This window comes from Amblyomma maculatum, chromosome 8, assembly GCF_055883805.1.
Source record: "Amblyomma maculatum isolate TAMU_Amacu chromosome 8, ASM5588380v1, whole genome shotgun sequence".
Taxonomy (NCBI): Eukaryota; Metazoa; Arthropoda; class Arachnida; order Ixodida; family Ixodidae; genus Amblyomma; species Amblyomma maculatum.
The window spans coordinates 23,036,272-23,054,063 of NC_139351.1; the positions used below are offsets into that span (position 1 = coordinate 23,036,272).

The 17,792-nt window shown below is 43.2% G+C and overlaps 1 protein-coding gene across 1 annotated transcript in view; it reads left to right on the plus strand.

Moving 5' to 3' along the window:
- The window catches only part of LOC146180717 (uncharacterized), a 111,928-nt gene extending 94,559 nt beyond the window's left edge, over nucleotides 1-17,369 (plus strand). The window contains exons 36-38 of the mRNA XM_084576112.1: nucleotides 4,407-4,581; nucleotides 13,175-13,405; nucleotides 15,439-17,369. Coding sequence (XP_084432238.1) covers nucleotides 4,407-4,581; nucleotides 13,175-13,405; nucleotides 15,439-15,600 — 568 coding nt within the window. The 3' untranslated portion in view covers nucleotides 15,601-17,369. The remainder of the gene's footprint in view (nucleotides 1-4,406; nucleotides 4,582-13,174; nucleotides 13,406-15,438) is intronic.
- Nucleotides 17,370-17,792: the final 423 nt, after the last annotated feature.

Here is a 17,792-nt window from a genome sequence, read left to right on the forward strand (position 1 = left end):
GACACAAAACAGATCATCAAGTGCTTACTGGGCTTTTCTTGTACATCCATTGGGCAAAAATAAGCTGTAACATAGGACCTAAACAAGTGTCTATAATGAAAAGCAAAAAAATTCGTAACAAGATAGGTAATTGTAACTAAAATTCATTACGTAAAATTTTCTCAAAATGCATGCAAGATCGTTTTTTGGCGCCTTTCATTCTGTTAAAAACCGTCTTATCATTGTTGAGTTCTCTCATTTTAAAGATAAAGATCAGGTGTTGTATGTAGCAAATTTAAAGATACAGGCTACAGTGTACTCAAGATCTATTCACCCAATACCCGTCTCGCTCGTAAGTGCCTTTATGATTATGCTAGAAGTTAGGGCCTCACATTTAAAATACGTTAAGACAGGGTGACATCAGGAGATAAAACATATATATTCGATCGCACCAAGAACATCGTAGTCGAACAGGATCCTTAGAAATCACTCTATCAGAAGCACAATCCAAAACCTGCCCACCGTTTCCAATTATCTTTCCTGTTTACTAATATTCATAGTGTCATTCCCAAGCGTGATGCTTTATGCAGTTTGATTGAATCATGTTCCGTGAATATCATTTTACTTACCGAAACCTGGCTTTCTTCTCCTGTCAATGACACTGAAATATTACCCTCTCTTCCCAACTTTTATATTTTCCGAACAGATCATAGAGAAGAGTGAGATTGGGGTGATTCTAATAGGCACTGTTCGCTCTGGAAATGGTCTGGCTTTGCTGCGATCGCACGCACTCTCGTGTTCTAATTGGAATTTGTTATTGACCTCCTAACCACGACTCTTCTTTTAGTAATCTGCTTCACAATGCTCTGAACAGACTGACTATCCTATATCCAAGTACTCCGATCTTATTGTTTGGGGACTTCAATTTCCTTCTATAAATGGTCCGATCTTGCATCCATGCTTTCGAAAAATAACCGTGATAGCGAATTTGCGCAGACCTGTCTTACTTTTGGGTTAGAATAATAATAAATCGTCCAACTAGTATAACAATAATTCTGCTAACACTCTAAACCTTGTGCTGACATCACAGCCAGGAACAACAAACGAACAACTTAATTATTAGTCACAGAAGAAAAGGTAACTTAAGCAATCCTTTCTAGAGAGTGGAAAAAGACCTTTTTTAAAATTTTGGCACTATTACCCTAGCTTTATTGCACTTAACCGCGAGTACACAGGAGGTCATACGACAGCCAGGATGGCAATGTAACCTGGAGGTGGACAACAGCACATCAGGACAAAAGATGCGACCTTTTTCTCCACCTTTGGTGGCAGGCGATCTGAGAAAGATAGGATATAAATGGTTGCAGTATGACTACAGCCATGGCCAGTACACTTGCCACACCACAACCAATCGCCTGTGCAGCGTGAGAAAGCTCACCGCCTGTCATCGAAGAGGGCGCTGAGCTGCTTGGTGCACGGAGCTTGGTGTCTCCATTTTAAGACTGGCCACATTTGGTTTTCAAGCGAGAATTGTATGTTTGTTCAGATTGTTTAGAGGAGTTCAACATAGCTAGCAATTTGTGTGTTCAGTACATTTCAAGATTCGATTTACTGTCTCAAAATAATATATCAGGCTATGAATGGCAATTTCCATCCTTATGGCAATTTAATTTTTTGTAACCACTTCGAACTGGGCTTCGTGAAGTGCCTGTTAAACTGGCAGAATTTCTGTACTTCTCTAGAACAGTTAACTGCACCAGCAGTGCAAGCACACTGCTTAGGGAAGGGCTCCACATGGGATATTCCTTACAATTTTGAGCAATTGCAAAGATGGCAACAAAAGCAACTGTGATATACTTCACACATCCACAGGTAGTGTCTGCAAGGATCGTTGTTCTTTGGGACAATTGGAACTTGTTATTCACATTACAGCAGTGCTTCTTTATCTTTATTGTAGAACAATGAATAGCTGGGCAAGTTCATACTGGTCGAATGAGGAAAGTACAGGACAAAAAAATTAGCTGTATTTATAGCTTGCGGTTAAACCTGGAGTTATGCTAGAGCAATCTGCATGGCTACGCATAGGTTCGGCTTGAAAGTAAAAACATGGCTTTTGCACATACTAGTAGTTTACTCTATGGTTTCAGCTTTATTTATGCCATAGGGAAATCAATTCACGCATGAGCACGGCAAAATGGCGAGACTGTGGCCAAAGTAACTCTCGCTACAAAAGAAACGAAGGACGTGTCAAGCACATTGCAAAGGGCACAAAAAATAAATTGCCATCACATGGTTAAATCTTTCCAAGATTGACCCCCCCCCCCTCTTCCTTTTTTAACTTACATACAAGGTTACAAATTATCAAGGAATGAGACCTCAAATATCAAAACAGATGGCTGGCTCGCACACTGCAATTGGCTTTTTTTTCTTCTTTTTTATAAGATTAAATAAGCGTCCATCAGTTTCCTTGTTTTTTCCTGGTGTCAAAATAAATTCCTTGTGTTGGCAGCCCTTTTTTTCCTTCTTTTCTTTTTTTTTCTTACCCAAAATCACAACAGTGATCTTTCAAATGGGAGCAGCTTCAATCAGAAAGGAACTCATATCTCCTTGCAGATGATTATTATTAATACACCTCTCGGTTCTTTATTTCATGACAGTTAAATTTCATATACAGTAAAATCTCGTTACAAGAGAGATGGTTACAAGAGAAACTTGGTTATAAGAGACACTTGAAAATGGTTCGGTTGGTTTTCCTATGTTTGCCATGTTAACAACATTGCATACAAGAGACATGGTTACAAGAGGCACTGTGTTCCTAAGGGCAACTTTTGCAGGTCCCTAAAGTAACTTCTTCACTATTTAGAAGAGACACAATTAACCCAGGTGCGCTCATGCTACACAGCTGACTCGTACCAACTCATATGTGTGGCAGTTTCGACTTCCTTACCAATATTATGTTCTATATTGATGTCCTTTTTTGTTGCAATATGTCAGGAACCGAGGAGGAGTGCCTCTTCTTGACTGGGAAGTTAAAATGTCACACACAATGTGATGCCAGTGGCTGAAACAATAGGGAAATTTTGACTTCCTAGTCAAGAGGAGGCACTCCTCCTCAGTTCCTGACATATTGCGACAGAAAAGGGACACTGATATAGAACAGAATTTAGCTGAGGGAATCTAAACTGCCGCACATATGAGTTTGTAAGAATTTTGGTTACAAGAGACCTTGCTTACTAGAGACATCTTTTTCGGGTCTCTTGAGTGTCTCTTGTACTGAGGTTTTACTGTACTACGGCACAAGCACATTTTACAATTCTTGGCCTGGCACTTCAATGAGCTAAATTTTAACAGCCTTTCATGACGGTTCCTAATGGCTCACGGCAGAATCTGCGCAACCTATATTATGGCTCAACACCAATAGTGGCTTCATCCGGAAAAGACAATTGCAGTATGTGAGCCAGCCTTCTGTTCTGCTAGTTGATTAAGAGGTCTCATTCCTTCATAATTCGAAACCTTATCTGTAAGTTACGAGAGAGGAGGGGAGGTTTCTCCTAAATGAAAAAGTAGTTGCAAGTCAACAAGATTCTTCTCCTTTTCATCCTTAGTCTGTCTTCACACTGTACCTTACACAGTCATCTTTGTTGTTTCTTTCTCTTCATTGCAAGTTTCTTTTACCAGTCACGAACAGAGTGATGTGACTGATGCAAAAATATGCCATATAGGTAATCTGGCATATCAGACTTTTGTATTCGCTGACAAAGTAAAATATTTCAAGTATGATACCACTGCAGCGCTTTTGACATGTCTAGTCATAGTTTCTTCACTAAAATATAGTGTTAGGCTAGTTCAGCTTTCAGTACAGAGAGCTTTGCTTGAAATTTGCTAGTTTTAGATGAATAGAATTAGAAAAATGTTGAGCTGACTTTATAAAAGAAATTTACAGGACACATTATAGCAGTTTATTAATAATTCATGAAGCATTATTTGTAGCACACTGTCTAAATAGACCATAGCCCTTTCTAAGCAGTTGTTGAGGAAGGCTCTTTTTGAACATTACTCGTATCAGAAAGGTCAAAGCATGACTTTATTTCTCGGTTGTGGACAGGTAACTAAATACTTATAAAGAGAGCTATAAAAAAAGACTTATTTGCACTGTAAGCCTTCAGGAAACCATCCAGATCAACTGCATTTCTAATATTGGAACCGTGGTCCAGTCAGCTCTAGCCTGGAGAGGTCACTTATTTCAAGAAAGCTTTTCCTTTTTTTTTTTTAGTTGTCTTAATGCAAGCATAACATTGACTATTGCATTGATGTACTGCTTTCACTCGTGTAATTTTGTCATGAAGCATCATTTCATCGTAGCACAGAGTGCATTTGGTTGCCTGCACTTCAATGAAGGACTCGCAATTTCACTACTTCTCCTTCAGGGATGTCTTTGTATCTCACGTCGACGCTGCTGGTAAGCTGCTGAGGAGCATTGGCCCGAGTGGCAGGGCGGCGACTATCGATCTTGCGCTCACCCTCGACTACACCCTGGACACTGTGCCTTTTGACGCTGAAGCATCAAGGGTTGTCCTGGCCATCGCTGCCAATGATTTCAACGTGAGTGCTCGTTTCTACCTGCAGGTTTTTTGCAGGGGTTGAAGGGCCGCTGCCCGGGATATGACATTTTAAACAAACAAGCCCAAAGTTTTGATTGGGTATAGAAAACAGTCTCTGCAAAATACTACAGTGATGTGCTCTCCAGAAAGCAGCAAAATTACAAATCAAAGCTCTCTCATGCTCCCCTTTGAAAGCAAGTTTCTCTGCTCTGGCCGCCAATCCTGGATGGTGACGTGAATGCCCAGGATGGCACCCACTGGTGCGTTTCTCTGACTGACGAGTGAAGGGTGGGCAAAGCTGCTAACTGTGTGAGTCGCTTGCTGCACGCTTCTCTCTCGCTTGCTCCGAGGCCATTCTGTGTGCTGCGTTGTTCCTAAAGCCTTCCTACAGACACACCATGCCTCCTGCTAAATATGAAGGCGGAAGGAAGAGGAATTGGTTGGTTGGTTGGTTGGGGTCTTTGGGTTATTCTCGGGAAGGGGGGGGGGGGGGGGGGGAACCGGACACGGGTTATGCCGGCCTTAATTCGCGGCGGCACTCTTGGTGTCCGGGGGGAAGGGGAGATGGGATGTTGGGAGGGGAGGGGGGGTCATCATCGTCGTCGTGGAGTCGCTCTCGTCGTCCTTGTCATCGGCTCCGTCGCCAGTGCTGTGGCCAGCAGGTCAGCAGGTCCGGTGGTGGACTACAGTCGTGCAGCCAGGCCGGACTCCTCCAGGAAGGCCAGCAGGAGCCGGTGGGCTGCCAGGGGGCTCCTGGCCGGGAAGAGCAGGTGGTCCTCGGTGGCAGCAGGAAGTCCGAGGGCCCGGTAGCCTGCCTCCATCTTGCGACGGTGGTGGGCGTGTGCCGGGCACACACAGAGGAGGTGCCCCAGCGTACCTGCATCACCGCAGGAGGGGCATGCTGGGGAGGGGGCCCGGCCACGGACATACAGCTCCGTGGGCATCCAGGAACCTCCGGTGCGGAGGCGCAGGAGGAGAGCTCGCTCCCTGCGGGCGAGCTTGTCGGACAGGCGGAGGAATGTCCACCCCTTGGCGATCCGCCGATCGGGGTGCAGGGTCCTCACGGCCTTCTTGAGGGGGAGCCTGGAAAAGTCAAAGGCAGATACATGATTAGTCATACTTACCTGGTTGGAGTGGGCCGCCTTGGCAAGTGCGTCGGCCTCATCGTTGCCCTGGATGCCCGCATGGCCCGGGATCCAGTGCAGCGATATGACGAAGCCGGCATCCTCCAGGGCCTGGAGGCACGCTCGTAGATGACAAGCCGATAGCTGGAAGCAGGACGGCTTGCGCAGGAGCTGCAGTGCCGGCCTCGAGTCGCACAGGATGGTGTAGAAGCCTGGGGGCTGACCAGTCTCCAGGAAGTCCGCTGCTAGGTGGAGGCCCGCCAGCTCGGCTGCAGTAGAGCTACCTGGAAAGGAGAGCCTGCAAGAGCTGGACACCCCCACCTGTGGAGCCGTCATAGCCGCTGCAGCCTGGCCCGTGGAAGGCAGGACCGAGCCATCAGTGAAGAGGAGGGTGCTCCCTTTGCACTCTTCAATCAGGGCTGCGGCAGCCTGGCCCAGGGCAGCAGCTGGGGAGTGGCGCTTGCTTACCCCCTCCATGTCAAGGGTGACCTGCAAAGGAGGACGTGTTGGTGGAGGAGGGAGGATGGAATACCCTGGGGCATCTCCGATGAAGTCCCTGTATACAGCCGTCAGTTGTCCCATCCGTGAATGGGGGGCGCTGCACAGCCGTGCCAGGAGGGAAGCTCCGTCAGGGGCATGGTGAAGGCGGTCCACGTGAGTGAGGCCTCTCTGGAGGAGCTGCAGGGTCAGGGGGTAGACACCGGCTTCCGCCAGTGTTGCCGCAATCCTAGAGCACTGCGTTGCTCCCAGCAGGCGTCGGATCCATTTCCTGCTTGCTCCGTCCAGGATGTTCACTCTGGTGGGCCTGAGGGAAACAAAAGGGAGGGCATAAAGTATGGAAGAGGTGGCGGCCGCCTCAAACAGATTGCCCAGCTGTTTGAGGCGGCCGCCACCTCTTCCATACTTTATGCCCTCCCTTTTGTTTCCCTCAGGCCCACCAGAGTGAACATCCTGGATGGAGCACGCAGGAAATGGATCCGACGCCTGCTGGGAGCAACGCAGTGCTCTAGGATTGCGGCAACACTGGCGGAAGCCGGTGTCTACCCCCTGACCCTGCAGCTCCTCCAGAGAGGCCTCACTGCGCAGGCACGGCAAAGGCTAGACAGTCAGGCAGGAGAGAGAAAAACCTTCTGCAAGGGAACGGGAGGAGAGAAACATCCCAGAATCGGTTGATTGTGGTGGCTGTAACTGTGCTACTAATTACTCTTTTCAAAAAATGTTTACTGCTTTGTGTTCCAGGGGAGAAGCCTCACAGTCAACAGGGAAAAAAATATTTTCCACCGCAGGGTAGGCCGCAGCACTTTAAAATAGCACCAGCTGTAGGGAGGGGGAACGTAGAGTGCAAGAGCCAAAGTAGAGAAGGCTCAAAAGCAGACAATGCCAATAAAAGGTTTCTGTTTTTCACAATGCCGCTAAAAAACTTTCTAAAGAGATTGGGCAACTGTATATATTTACAAAACATTTTTTTCCTTTTAAAATGTGCCTATCAAATGCGAAATATTGGTGTCCATACTATTCAATACTTAGCCAATAGGAGAGAGAGCCATCGCTTATTTTGGACAAATTTTACACCTGCATGCTGTTTTGCTCGCGTTTTGAAATTTATAGTCGCAATTTTGAATGTTGGGACATTTGTTATTGTAGAACAGCTTTCATTTTTGCATTATTTTTGGCCAAAAGTTGTAGTTCTGCACCCGTTAGCTCTCCGGCCCATGACTCTTTGGGCTCCCATGGTGGCAGACCTGTCTGTGAGGAAGCTCCATGCAACCTCCCATAGATGGTGGCACAGCTTTCCCTCTAGGTAAGAGTAAGAAACTCTATGGTGCGAGAGGTATAAGAGTGTGCTAGAGCATGTGCACTTTTCTGTCCAGAACATGCACACTATAGGCTCCCAAAGCATCGCTGGACAGTGCTGCGGTCCTTAGGGAACTTACATGGTGTGCCACAGTGCCGGCTTTGGGTGGTGCGATCCTTTGAAGGGGCATTTGCCACCACCTGCTAAAGACCAGTGTTGCCAGTTGAGCTAATGGCGCCATTTTGGTCCCCAACTGAACCAGCGCAGCCAGGCGCTCTGCATGCAGGAGAGAGTTGGCGCTCATACAATGCGGCGGTCCAAATTTCCTTCGCTGCTCACTGCATGAAATTTTAGTTGCGCACTGCGGTGAATATTAAATGATGGCTGAACAGCTCTTTTGGTCGAAAAGCCATTTGCATAGTAGTAAAAATAGTAGTAGCAGTAGTAGTAGTAGTGTCTCCATAGCGTGTCGGAAATAATCGGGGGCTGCGTAAAAATTCTACCATGGTAATTTGTGGTTCTAGTGATTGATGATTGATTGGTGTGTGATAAACAATGATGCATTAAGAAAGGATAATAATTGATAAATTAAGAAATGAAAAACAACAAAAATTGAAAAATAGGGTTCAATGGTGTCAAAATGCCCACAATGTAAAGCTAATGCTTGATGATGCTAATTAAGAAAATTTAGAATGCTTCATTCATCAATTATTCAATTAAAATAACTGAAAGAAAATGAAAACTGGGGAAAGGGGCTTCAAAGGTGTAAAAATGCTCAGAATGAAAAACAATGCTTGATGAGGATAATTAAGAAAATTTCGAGAGCATAATTGATCAGTTAAGTAATATAAACAATTGAAGAAAATGAAAATTCGTAAATGGGGTTTCAAAGGTGCCAAAACACTCAGAGTGAAAAGTGGATGCTTGGTGTTGCTCATTAATAAACTTAGAGTGTGTGATTTATCAAATAATTTAACTAATTGCAAAAATGAAAACTTGGAAAAATGGGGATACAGTCATAGCTCGTGACTCGCAGTCATAATGCGAGGTAGCATGACAGCTTTTTGCAAAGTAGTATATACTGCAAGTGTGGAGTCTGCAAAACCATTACCTGTAATCATGACTGGTAGTTATAATCATAATTCATGACTCTTAGTCATATGCAACATAGCATATGACATAGCACTTAAAAAGTAACAAACTCTTATGATATGACTTGCCATTGGAGCCTGAAGGTCATTTGTTGCTCACGATTAACTAATGGCTACTAATTAGCACTGTAAAGGGTATTGCAATCATACTCTATATAAGCTATCCCATGATATACGACTTCACATTGTAGCCTAAAGTTAAAATGTTAATTATAAATAACTAATCATGGATATTAATTAATACCAGTAATTAGTATAATGGAATTGTCTTCAACATAAGCTGTCGTGATATATGACTTGACATTGTAGTCTAAAGTTCTAGTCTATCACAACTCTATCACAATTAACTAACAAGTGTCAACAGTCTGGCAATTAGTGTATTGCAATCGTACTCTATATAAGCTATCATTTGATATATGACTTGACATTTTAGCTTAAAGTTCAATTGTTAATCACAATTAACTAAATAATGGTTATTAACTAAATCCGGCAATTAGTGCAGTGCAATCGTACTCGGTATATGCTATCCAATGATATGCGACTTGATGCCATAGCCTGAAGTTCAATTTTTAATCAAGTTAATTAAATAGTGGCATAATTAAGACTTGAAAATAGTCAAGTGCAATTGCACTCGACGTAAGCTATCCAACAATATATGACTTGATGCTGTAGCGTAAAACTCATTTTTGTTTGCAATTAGCCAATTAATTATTGAATAGTTAGTACTTACAATAACGTTAGTGCAGTTATATTCGATATAGGTTTTCCATTGATATAACAGGCATGGTACTGTACCTAAAATAAAACACAGCTACAGCGGACACTCTGTACACATTCTGCAAAGGATATTTATAAGCCAAGTAACGCTAGACGGTAAAACAATGCGTCAGCAAACGATATTTCCTGCTAAGAAATGTCATTTTGATTTAATTATAAAGCTGTGATCCTCCCAAAAAAAGGCACATAAGGTTCCTAATATGGCCGAATTCTCCTTTTACACCACCCTGGTTCTATTATACAAAGCATGCCTCTCGTAGGCTGGGGACCAAAATAGCGGCCTAACAAGCTTGACGGTCGTTTTTGGCCAAGATTATGAGATGGAAAGCATGCAGAATGGGTCAGAGAAGTAACCCGAGTTAATGTTCTAGTCGAAATCAAGGAGAAGAAATGGGCATAGGGAGGACATGTCACCACCATAAGCCGGGCGCTGCGGCACAACATGTAGGCTCCCTAGCAGCTCCTGATGTGCAGCGCCATCTGTTACAAAAAAGCAAAAACTGGGACGCTACTGGCTTAGCTCGCTGCCTTCACAGTGTGCACCGCACGCTTTCTCTGGCACGTGCACACTCGCGCATAGGCGCATCGGGACATACTGCCTGCATTCCGTCTTGATTAAAGAAAATGATCGTCCATTAAAGAAACTTAGGCAAGAAACTTTTTATTCACATCTGCACTGTAGAGCAGACGACAGACGACGATGAGCCACTATTGATTGCGAAGTGCTTTTTCCACGTGAGCAAAAACATGGTGTAGAGGTGCATCTCAAGATAAGTATGCAATTATATTGTACATAATATGTTTAATACATGCAAAATTATTATCAACACTGTGAAATGAAGCGGCTCGCTCATTTAGCATAATATGGCAATAAAGCAAAACTTTTTGTTAAAGAATACGTATAGTAGACTCTGAAAAAGTTTTCTTCAAGGGCAGGAATACTAGTAGACTCAAAAACATAGTAATGTATAGGGCATGTGTGCTCCGTGCGCTGCGGGGGGCATATATAACCGGCTTGCTCTCTTGGGAGGCAGATGAAGTCCAAGCTCACTGAAAGCTTGTGTACTGTTCATCTCACTTATTTCAGTTCTAAAGAAATGGTCGTGCTTCATTTATGATATTTGGTTTGCACTAATGAACCTGTGAGGTGAATGGGGTCCTCCGTGTGAGTAGCGTCGATCAAGCCATAGGTGCGCTTTTTTCGTTATTGGCCAATTTGTGGAAATCTGTAAAAGGTCCTCAGCAAGGTATGCTTTCCAACAAAAGACCTCATACCTGTGTTTTCATAATCGCTGTAGAAATGAAAGAACAAGTGTCCCTTATTAGGAGACATTTACACATGCGAGTCTATTGCAGACTTTGCACGCTGAATAACTGTTGATTTGGTTGGTTTCAGAGCGCTCACAAGGCGTGGAGAAGGCACAGAAAATTGGCAAAACAAGTCACACGTGGGGAGCGAGATGCAGGAGAATCCTCCATCTCCTTCATTTTCTAGGCATGGTATTAAACCATGGTACTCATTCGGTACCTCTCCAAGCCATCTTTGTCAACTCGCAACTTTTCCGAGTTTACACAGAAGGGCGAACTTGGCTCTTTTCGTTTCCACAAAAAATGCGAAACGTCTTGAAACGAGACAGTTTAGTTGGAAAAGAGATCTTGCCAAAAAGCTGTCAAAGGAACTTGCATAGTTTCATGCGTGAGTCTCATTCCTTTAGCGCTTCACCTGCTGTTATGGCTGTCCGTGACACAACACTACTTTGTACCTCCATTTTGAATCGGCGGAAGCGTTTCTGTACCACCGAAGAACCGCCTGACACAACTTGATCGCCGTGCGTGCACAGGAAGCTATTGGAGCGTCCACTCCAGCAGAGTTTCGGCATTTCACATTTCGCCACCGCGCGAGAAATGCGGCGCTGCTGTTGAGCGGCCTAACTTGAGCATGGTTTCACTAAGCATGTTTATGTGTGTATTGTGTTCCATGCGAGTGATATGTGTGTAAGCCTATGCATAAGTGGGACATGTGCATTCTCTGGGAGACTCCATGCAACTCACTGTACTGTGATATCACTGCGATTCTTCATCAGTATCTTTCTTTTCATTCCCCTTATCTCTGGTGTGCAATGGCAGGTTATAGGGTCACACTACTTTTGACCTGCCTCTCCACCTTTCTTCTCTTTCCACTTCTCAACTTTAGTACAACAGCCAGAACACAGTGGGCAAAGTATTGAATCAGACTGCAGTTTATTGCTGCTATTTTGTGTCTCAAAACAGGCTTCAGAGCAAGCCATGTCACATTGAGTTGAAACCAAGCAAATTTGTGCTGAAAGTATATAACAGACAGTTGCATCTTGCCTGTACATGGCTGAAATGTGGAGGGTAACGGAAAGGGTTCTATTAATCCGAGGACTATGCAGAGAGCTATGGAACAGAAAATAGTAGGTGTAACATTAAGGGATGGGAAGCGTGCAGAATGGGTCAGAGAAATAACCCGAGTTAGCATGTTCTAGTCGAAAAAGGAGAAGAAATGGGCATAAGGAGGACATGTTGTGTGAAGAGACGACAACCGATGGTCTAAAAAGGTAACAAACTGGATTTTAAGGGATAGTGTAGTAGGGTTAGGTGGGCAGACGAGGTTAAGAAGTTTGCAGGGGTCAAGTGGACACAGCTAGCACAGGGCAAAGTTAATTGGAGGAGTATGGGAGAGGCCTTTGCCCTGTGGTGGTTATACATAGTCTGACTGATGATAATAATGGTGAGCTTTGAGCTGCAGAAAGTATCAACTAATTTGTATGAACAATATCTTCATTTTTTTTTGTAAGCTTTTAACAAGCGTGCAGTTGCACTGGGGCCATTGCAGAAGTAACAGCTCGGTTTTCGTTTATCGTTGTGAGAAGGTGTACGACACAAAATGATTACTTTCTGCGGTATCTGCACTTACTTTGGTAGGTGCAGCATCAGAATTCCACAATCGGCAAAGCTGTTGCTTATCTACGTAAAGCACAAATTCTACTGCCCCTGCTGCTTGGCAGTGGTTGGTGTTACTGTACATAGTACTGGTCATGCATTCTTGGATTAACATGTTTGATGTCCTATTTATGTTCCAGCTTTACTTTTATTGTAGAGTTTAAGTGCAGAGTTTGCAAATCTGTGCTGGCAGTGAGACTCAAAAGCGTGCCATGTGTAGACTTGTGACGCTTTTTTGTTAATTCAGAACAAAATTTAAAGAATGTTGCTGTCTGGAACAGTAAGATGAATCGCATTGGATCATTTTGAGCGTAAGGGCACAAAATTTTCCTTGCTTCGAATGATTTTTTCGAAAACAGCGCAAAAAGGACACGGACGACACGGAAGTAACGGGACAGGCGCTGTCCCGTTACCTCTGTGTTGTCCGTGTCCTTTTTGCACTTTGTTTTCAAAACATTATAACCAACTATCCCAAACTAAGCTTCTGTTGCTTCGAATGATGAAATAACATCCCACCTATTTTGCTTTACTGTAACATCAAATTTTTTCTACAGTGGGCTACTGTACTCCTTGCTACATCTCAACATTCAGTTTTGCATATTCTGTCATTCCTGACCCACATATTTTCAACTTATCATTGCACGCTGGACGTGCATGAACAGCAAGGGGGCATTAGCAAATTGACACAATTTGTTTTGCATTGTGAGCCTGAGTGTTCTGCGTTACACTTTAAGATGTGTTGACAGTGACTGATTTAAGATGCCTTCCTGACTTGCCACACAGGCTTCTCGGAGCGAACTGGACGCATTGCACGAGAAGATGCTGGCCTCAGGAGTCACCTTGTACTCATTCTCTCATTACCCGACCGTGGACCAGCGAGGGCGCGTATTTGGACTGCGTGCTGACGGTCTCGTCTTCCCTGAGAGCACGGCTGGCGAGGAGTACCTGGACTACCCGTCCCGCGCTGGCATTCTTGCCAAACTGGCTGCTGCCACCAAGGGGTCTGCTTTTCAGGTAGACACCCGCACGCATGTCTCAGTTAATCGTTTGGAGGCCATTTGGAGCTGGCCAAAACACACATTTCGAAAAAAAATGGAATCTGATTGCTTTCAGTTTGTTTTCACCTACAGAGACTTCCTTTAAGACGAACATTGAAGAAACCAGAAAATTTGCTCATCTTATCAAAAGTTCACCCTAGAAGAAGTACCTTTAAAAATGATATATAAACAGGCTAGTGCTTTCCAAACATATTTTATATGAAAACAATCAATAAAATACTCTTTCAGGGGAGAGAGAATGATTGTCAATAAAACATTCACTGCATTGTGCATGATGTGAGCTGAAAACTTGAGCATAAAACCAGCTCCGTTATACTACTCGAAAAATGGCATTGGTCTGGTTGTTTTTTTTTGTCACTGTCCTTTGAAAATGCGTCTTGCATTTTCGAGCCTAAAGCCAACGAGCAGGCACACATTTCGCATATGTGCCTTTGTCTGTAGGAGGCAGTGCCTGAGTCACGTGATACATGCGCGACACTGAAGTTTGGCCGTGCCAGATCTCCGCCAGTGCAGGCACAGTGGCGCCCAGCCTTTTCCGCGTTGCCAAGAATGTTTCCTCCCAAGGAAACATACCCCTGTATCACAGCTTTGCCGCAGTCCTGCAAGGATGTGCGAGGAAGTCATTTTGTGGAGAACCACTTCCTTATGCAGAAATTTGTTACAATATTTGTTGAAAATTTCGTATGCACGCCATACGAGAACCATTGTGAGGGGTCACCATAATTCGCGTTCACTGCAAAAGCGCGTTCAACTTAACCGAAGGATGTGCGAAATAGTTAGGTTTAAGCCAATTTTTTTTTTTAAACATTCAGTTTTATGGGAAATCAACCAACAGCCTAATCATTCATTTTATCCAGAAAAAAATATCGGAAGAAGCTTTTGCTTAGTAGTTTATTGCATGAAGAGATACTTAACGATCAGAAAACAGAAGCTACTGATGACCTGACATTATTAAATCCAGCAGTCTTTGGCTGCTGTTAACATAAAGGACACAATACCTTTTCAGCATCGTGTTGGTTTGAGAAAAAAAAAAAACGATAATCAAGCTTTCATCAAGGCTAAAACTTATAAAAAATCAACTTAGCTTATCATGTGTTTGCACTGATAAAAGTTTTTGTGCAATAAAAGTTAAATGTCGCATACGAAAGGTTGCTTTTATAAAGCACGATGTTTGTGTTTGAAAACAAAAAAAAATATTGGTGAGGTCTTGCAGGCCCTTGTAATTTCTCAAATTTGAATTTGAAGACCAGCGTTAAACAGAAATGTGTGCAGATTAGCAGCCACTATATGGAAAAAGTGGAATGCAGGGCTGAACTAATGCAGATGCAGCAAACTGAAGGTGCAGCTACGCAACTCATTTACTACATTAAGGACACGCTATTGAGATACAGGTGGTTCTACCATGATACGGAACACAGTGCAAGCATTGAATCGGTGGCAGTCACCTCTGCCAGTTCTCTAGGTATTTTTCTGCGTGCTGTACAGTAAACACAAGCCAATTTCAACTTTATGGCAGGAATAAAAAATTTATGCTACTGACTCCTCCTTTTCAAGTTTGGCTTGGTTTTCTTTATGGGGTGTCTCTCATAGCCTGAGTCATAATGTGACTCAGGCTATGAGAGACATCGTAGTGGAGGGCTCCATATATTTTGACCACCTGGGGTTCTTTAACATGCTCTGACATCACACAGCATATGGGTGCCTGGCTTTTCGCCTCCATCGAAAAGCAGCCGCCGCGATCAAGATTCGATTCTGCACCCTTGTTTGGGCACAATAGTCGAGTGCCCTAACTACTGCACCACAGCGACAAGATCCCCTTTTGTTCAAGTGTCAGTTACAACCATGTCCAGCAAGACAGTCCCATTCACATCATCTCTGCACTTATCTCGGGACACTGCTTCAATAGCTTGTATGTTTTGTTTTTCAAGGATTCATTTGTGTGTGTTTTTTTTCTTTTTTAGAAGAAACTTGGTGTGATGCTTTTTGCAGGTGCAGTTTGTCGAGGCCGGCCTTCCCGCCGAATTCTTTGACGTGGTGGCACAGGAGATCTTCGCCAAGGTCGGAAAGGAGGCCAGGGGCTGCCGAGAGTGCACGTGCGACAGGGGCCGTGCCTGGAGCTCGCTTGCTCGGTGCCGCCCGGTCGGCTGCTGAGCCATTCGCTTCTGGCACAAGCTAATTTTAAGAGGGGATGCAGCTTGAAAACCGCAAAACGTGGCCAAAAAACTCATATCTGAAAATATTTGCATTCACTCGCGTGCCTTGTTTTCTATGCTGCCCTGAAATTTCATTGCTGAAATCCTCCGGAAAGTACTTGAATAATCGCTATTTTTCTCCACTTTGGTTTTCTGACCACATGATCATTTTGTGAAACAGATTTTTTCCATCTACTTTTAGCCTTGCCTGTTTTGTTGCATTCCTGGAATTGCACTGTATGTCAAGACATTTTTTGTTTTTCAAAATTTTCAGTTTTGAATTTAGTGCGAGGGATTTTTTTTCTTCTCAGTGTAGACGTGTCTTCAACACCTTCATTGCAAGAATTTAAAGCTTAAGATTTGTACCTTGTGGGTAAAAAAAAATTAAAATATCAGATTACCTTGACCTGTAGCATGCCAGTAAAGATGCAATGAATGTTGTTCCAGCTCCTTGCCATCTTAGCAGGCTTTTCACAGAAATCTAGAAAGAAATATGTTGCAACAGAAGTTGAGATATAACCATGAATCTTTATCATAGTAGTTATCCTGTCCAAAATGCTCAAAAAAGTTTTTAACAATTTGAAGAGTAAATAAAATAAGATTTGCTGAAATCTGTGTCTCCCCGTAAATGCACCAATTGAGGCATTGTAAGAAGGGATGGCTTGCTTTCCTTTCCTTATGCATTTAGGATGGGCTTATCCAGTCAGAGGATGCTTTGCTGGTAAGTACAAGGTGTGCTATTTAATGCCTGTAATGTTGACAAGTGAACTGTCTTTAGAGATAAAATATCCTTGATCAGGAAATGCAAGCTGCAATGCTTGTAGTGCTTGCTCCAGGTATTCAGGTACAGGTGGTGTTAGATTGCGTTGCAATCGTAAACCAAGTGAAAAAATACATGAAGTTTTAACTTTTTGTGAACTGTATGACGGCATTACTGATGTGTACTAGACATTCACTCTAAAGGCTTATTACTGCATGCACTGTGGTGCTTTTAGTCAGAAATGAACGCTGTTGGGTTCCGTAGCACCCATGTAAGTCTTTGACCTTGCACAAGAGATTGGAATGCTTATCAAGTTCAGCGTGTGCTCCGTCAACAATCCTGCACACAGTTTAGGAAAGCTTCTTGAAGGTTGGGCAAGCTATGTTGTTGAGTAGTTTTGTCATCTGCAAAGGTTCTTTTGTTGCATTTTATAGCTTGTTTTTATAGCTTGTGTTTTATCTTTTTTCCTTGTACTACTGCTTGCTGCTTGGCAGTGTGGCAACTCACACTTCTTAGTGTCACAGTTGCTAGTGTTGCATTTATTGCAGTGACACTGCCTCGAAGAGCACATATTTTGGTTCAAAATTCTTGGTATCAAAGTGCATTATATATGTGCAAGCTTGCCAAACTGGCACTATATGCTGAACAATTGTTATTTTGTGCACAATTGTTCTAATTTTTTAAAATGTAGTTCTTGTTGCATTTTATCTTGCCTTCTGCTTTGCATGATGTGAATATTTTTTTTCTTTTACTGCAATTTTTAGTTCCAAGATTCTTGACATTTACCCAATAACTTGCACATGTGCACTGAGCATGAACTGCGGATCTGATTTATAAGCATTTGTTTTTAACGCGGGTGCATTATGCGACCTTCAAAACAGTGAGTGCAACTGCTTCTGGCCTGTGAAGCTGAGTAAACTGCATGTACCAATTCACCTGTTTAGTGACAATAAATCTTGTTTCCCTCATTTCTTTTTCTCTCTTTCAACCTCTCATCTGCTAAGTAAAAAAGAAAAATACAGGGGGACATTAATGAAAAAAAGTACATTAATGTGCACCAAATAAAAGTACCAAAAGGACACCCAGAGTAATTCAGATAAACCAGTTTTGCATTTTCAAAGTACTGTGCCTAACTAACCACAGTAGCCTCTAAACCCAACACTTCATGCCTGCTGCATTTACCACAGCTTCTCTACACTTTGTATGGCCCCAAAGGCTATTTGCCAGCTAAATATTATATTGCAACGTCCCATTACACTACACAGCAATCTGTTTTGTGGCGTGGTAAGGTTTGTGTGATGTTGAAAATACTAAATCTGCATGTATTATACAAGAGGTGCCAATAGCAAAGGGCTCAAGAGTAGTCTGGCTACCTGATTTGTGTTCTTTAT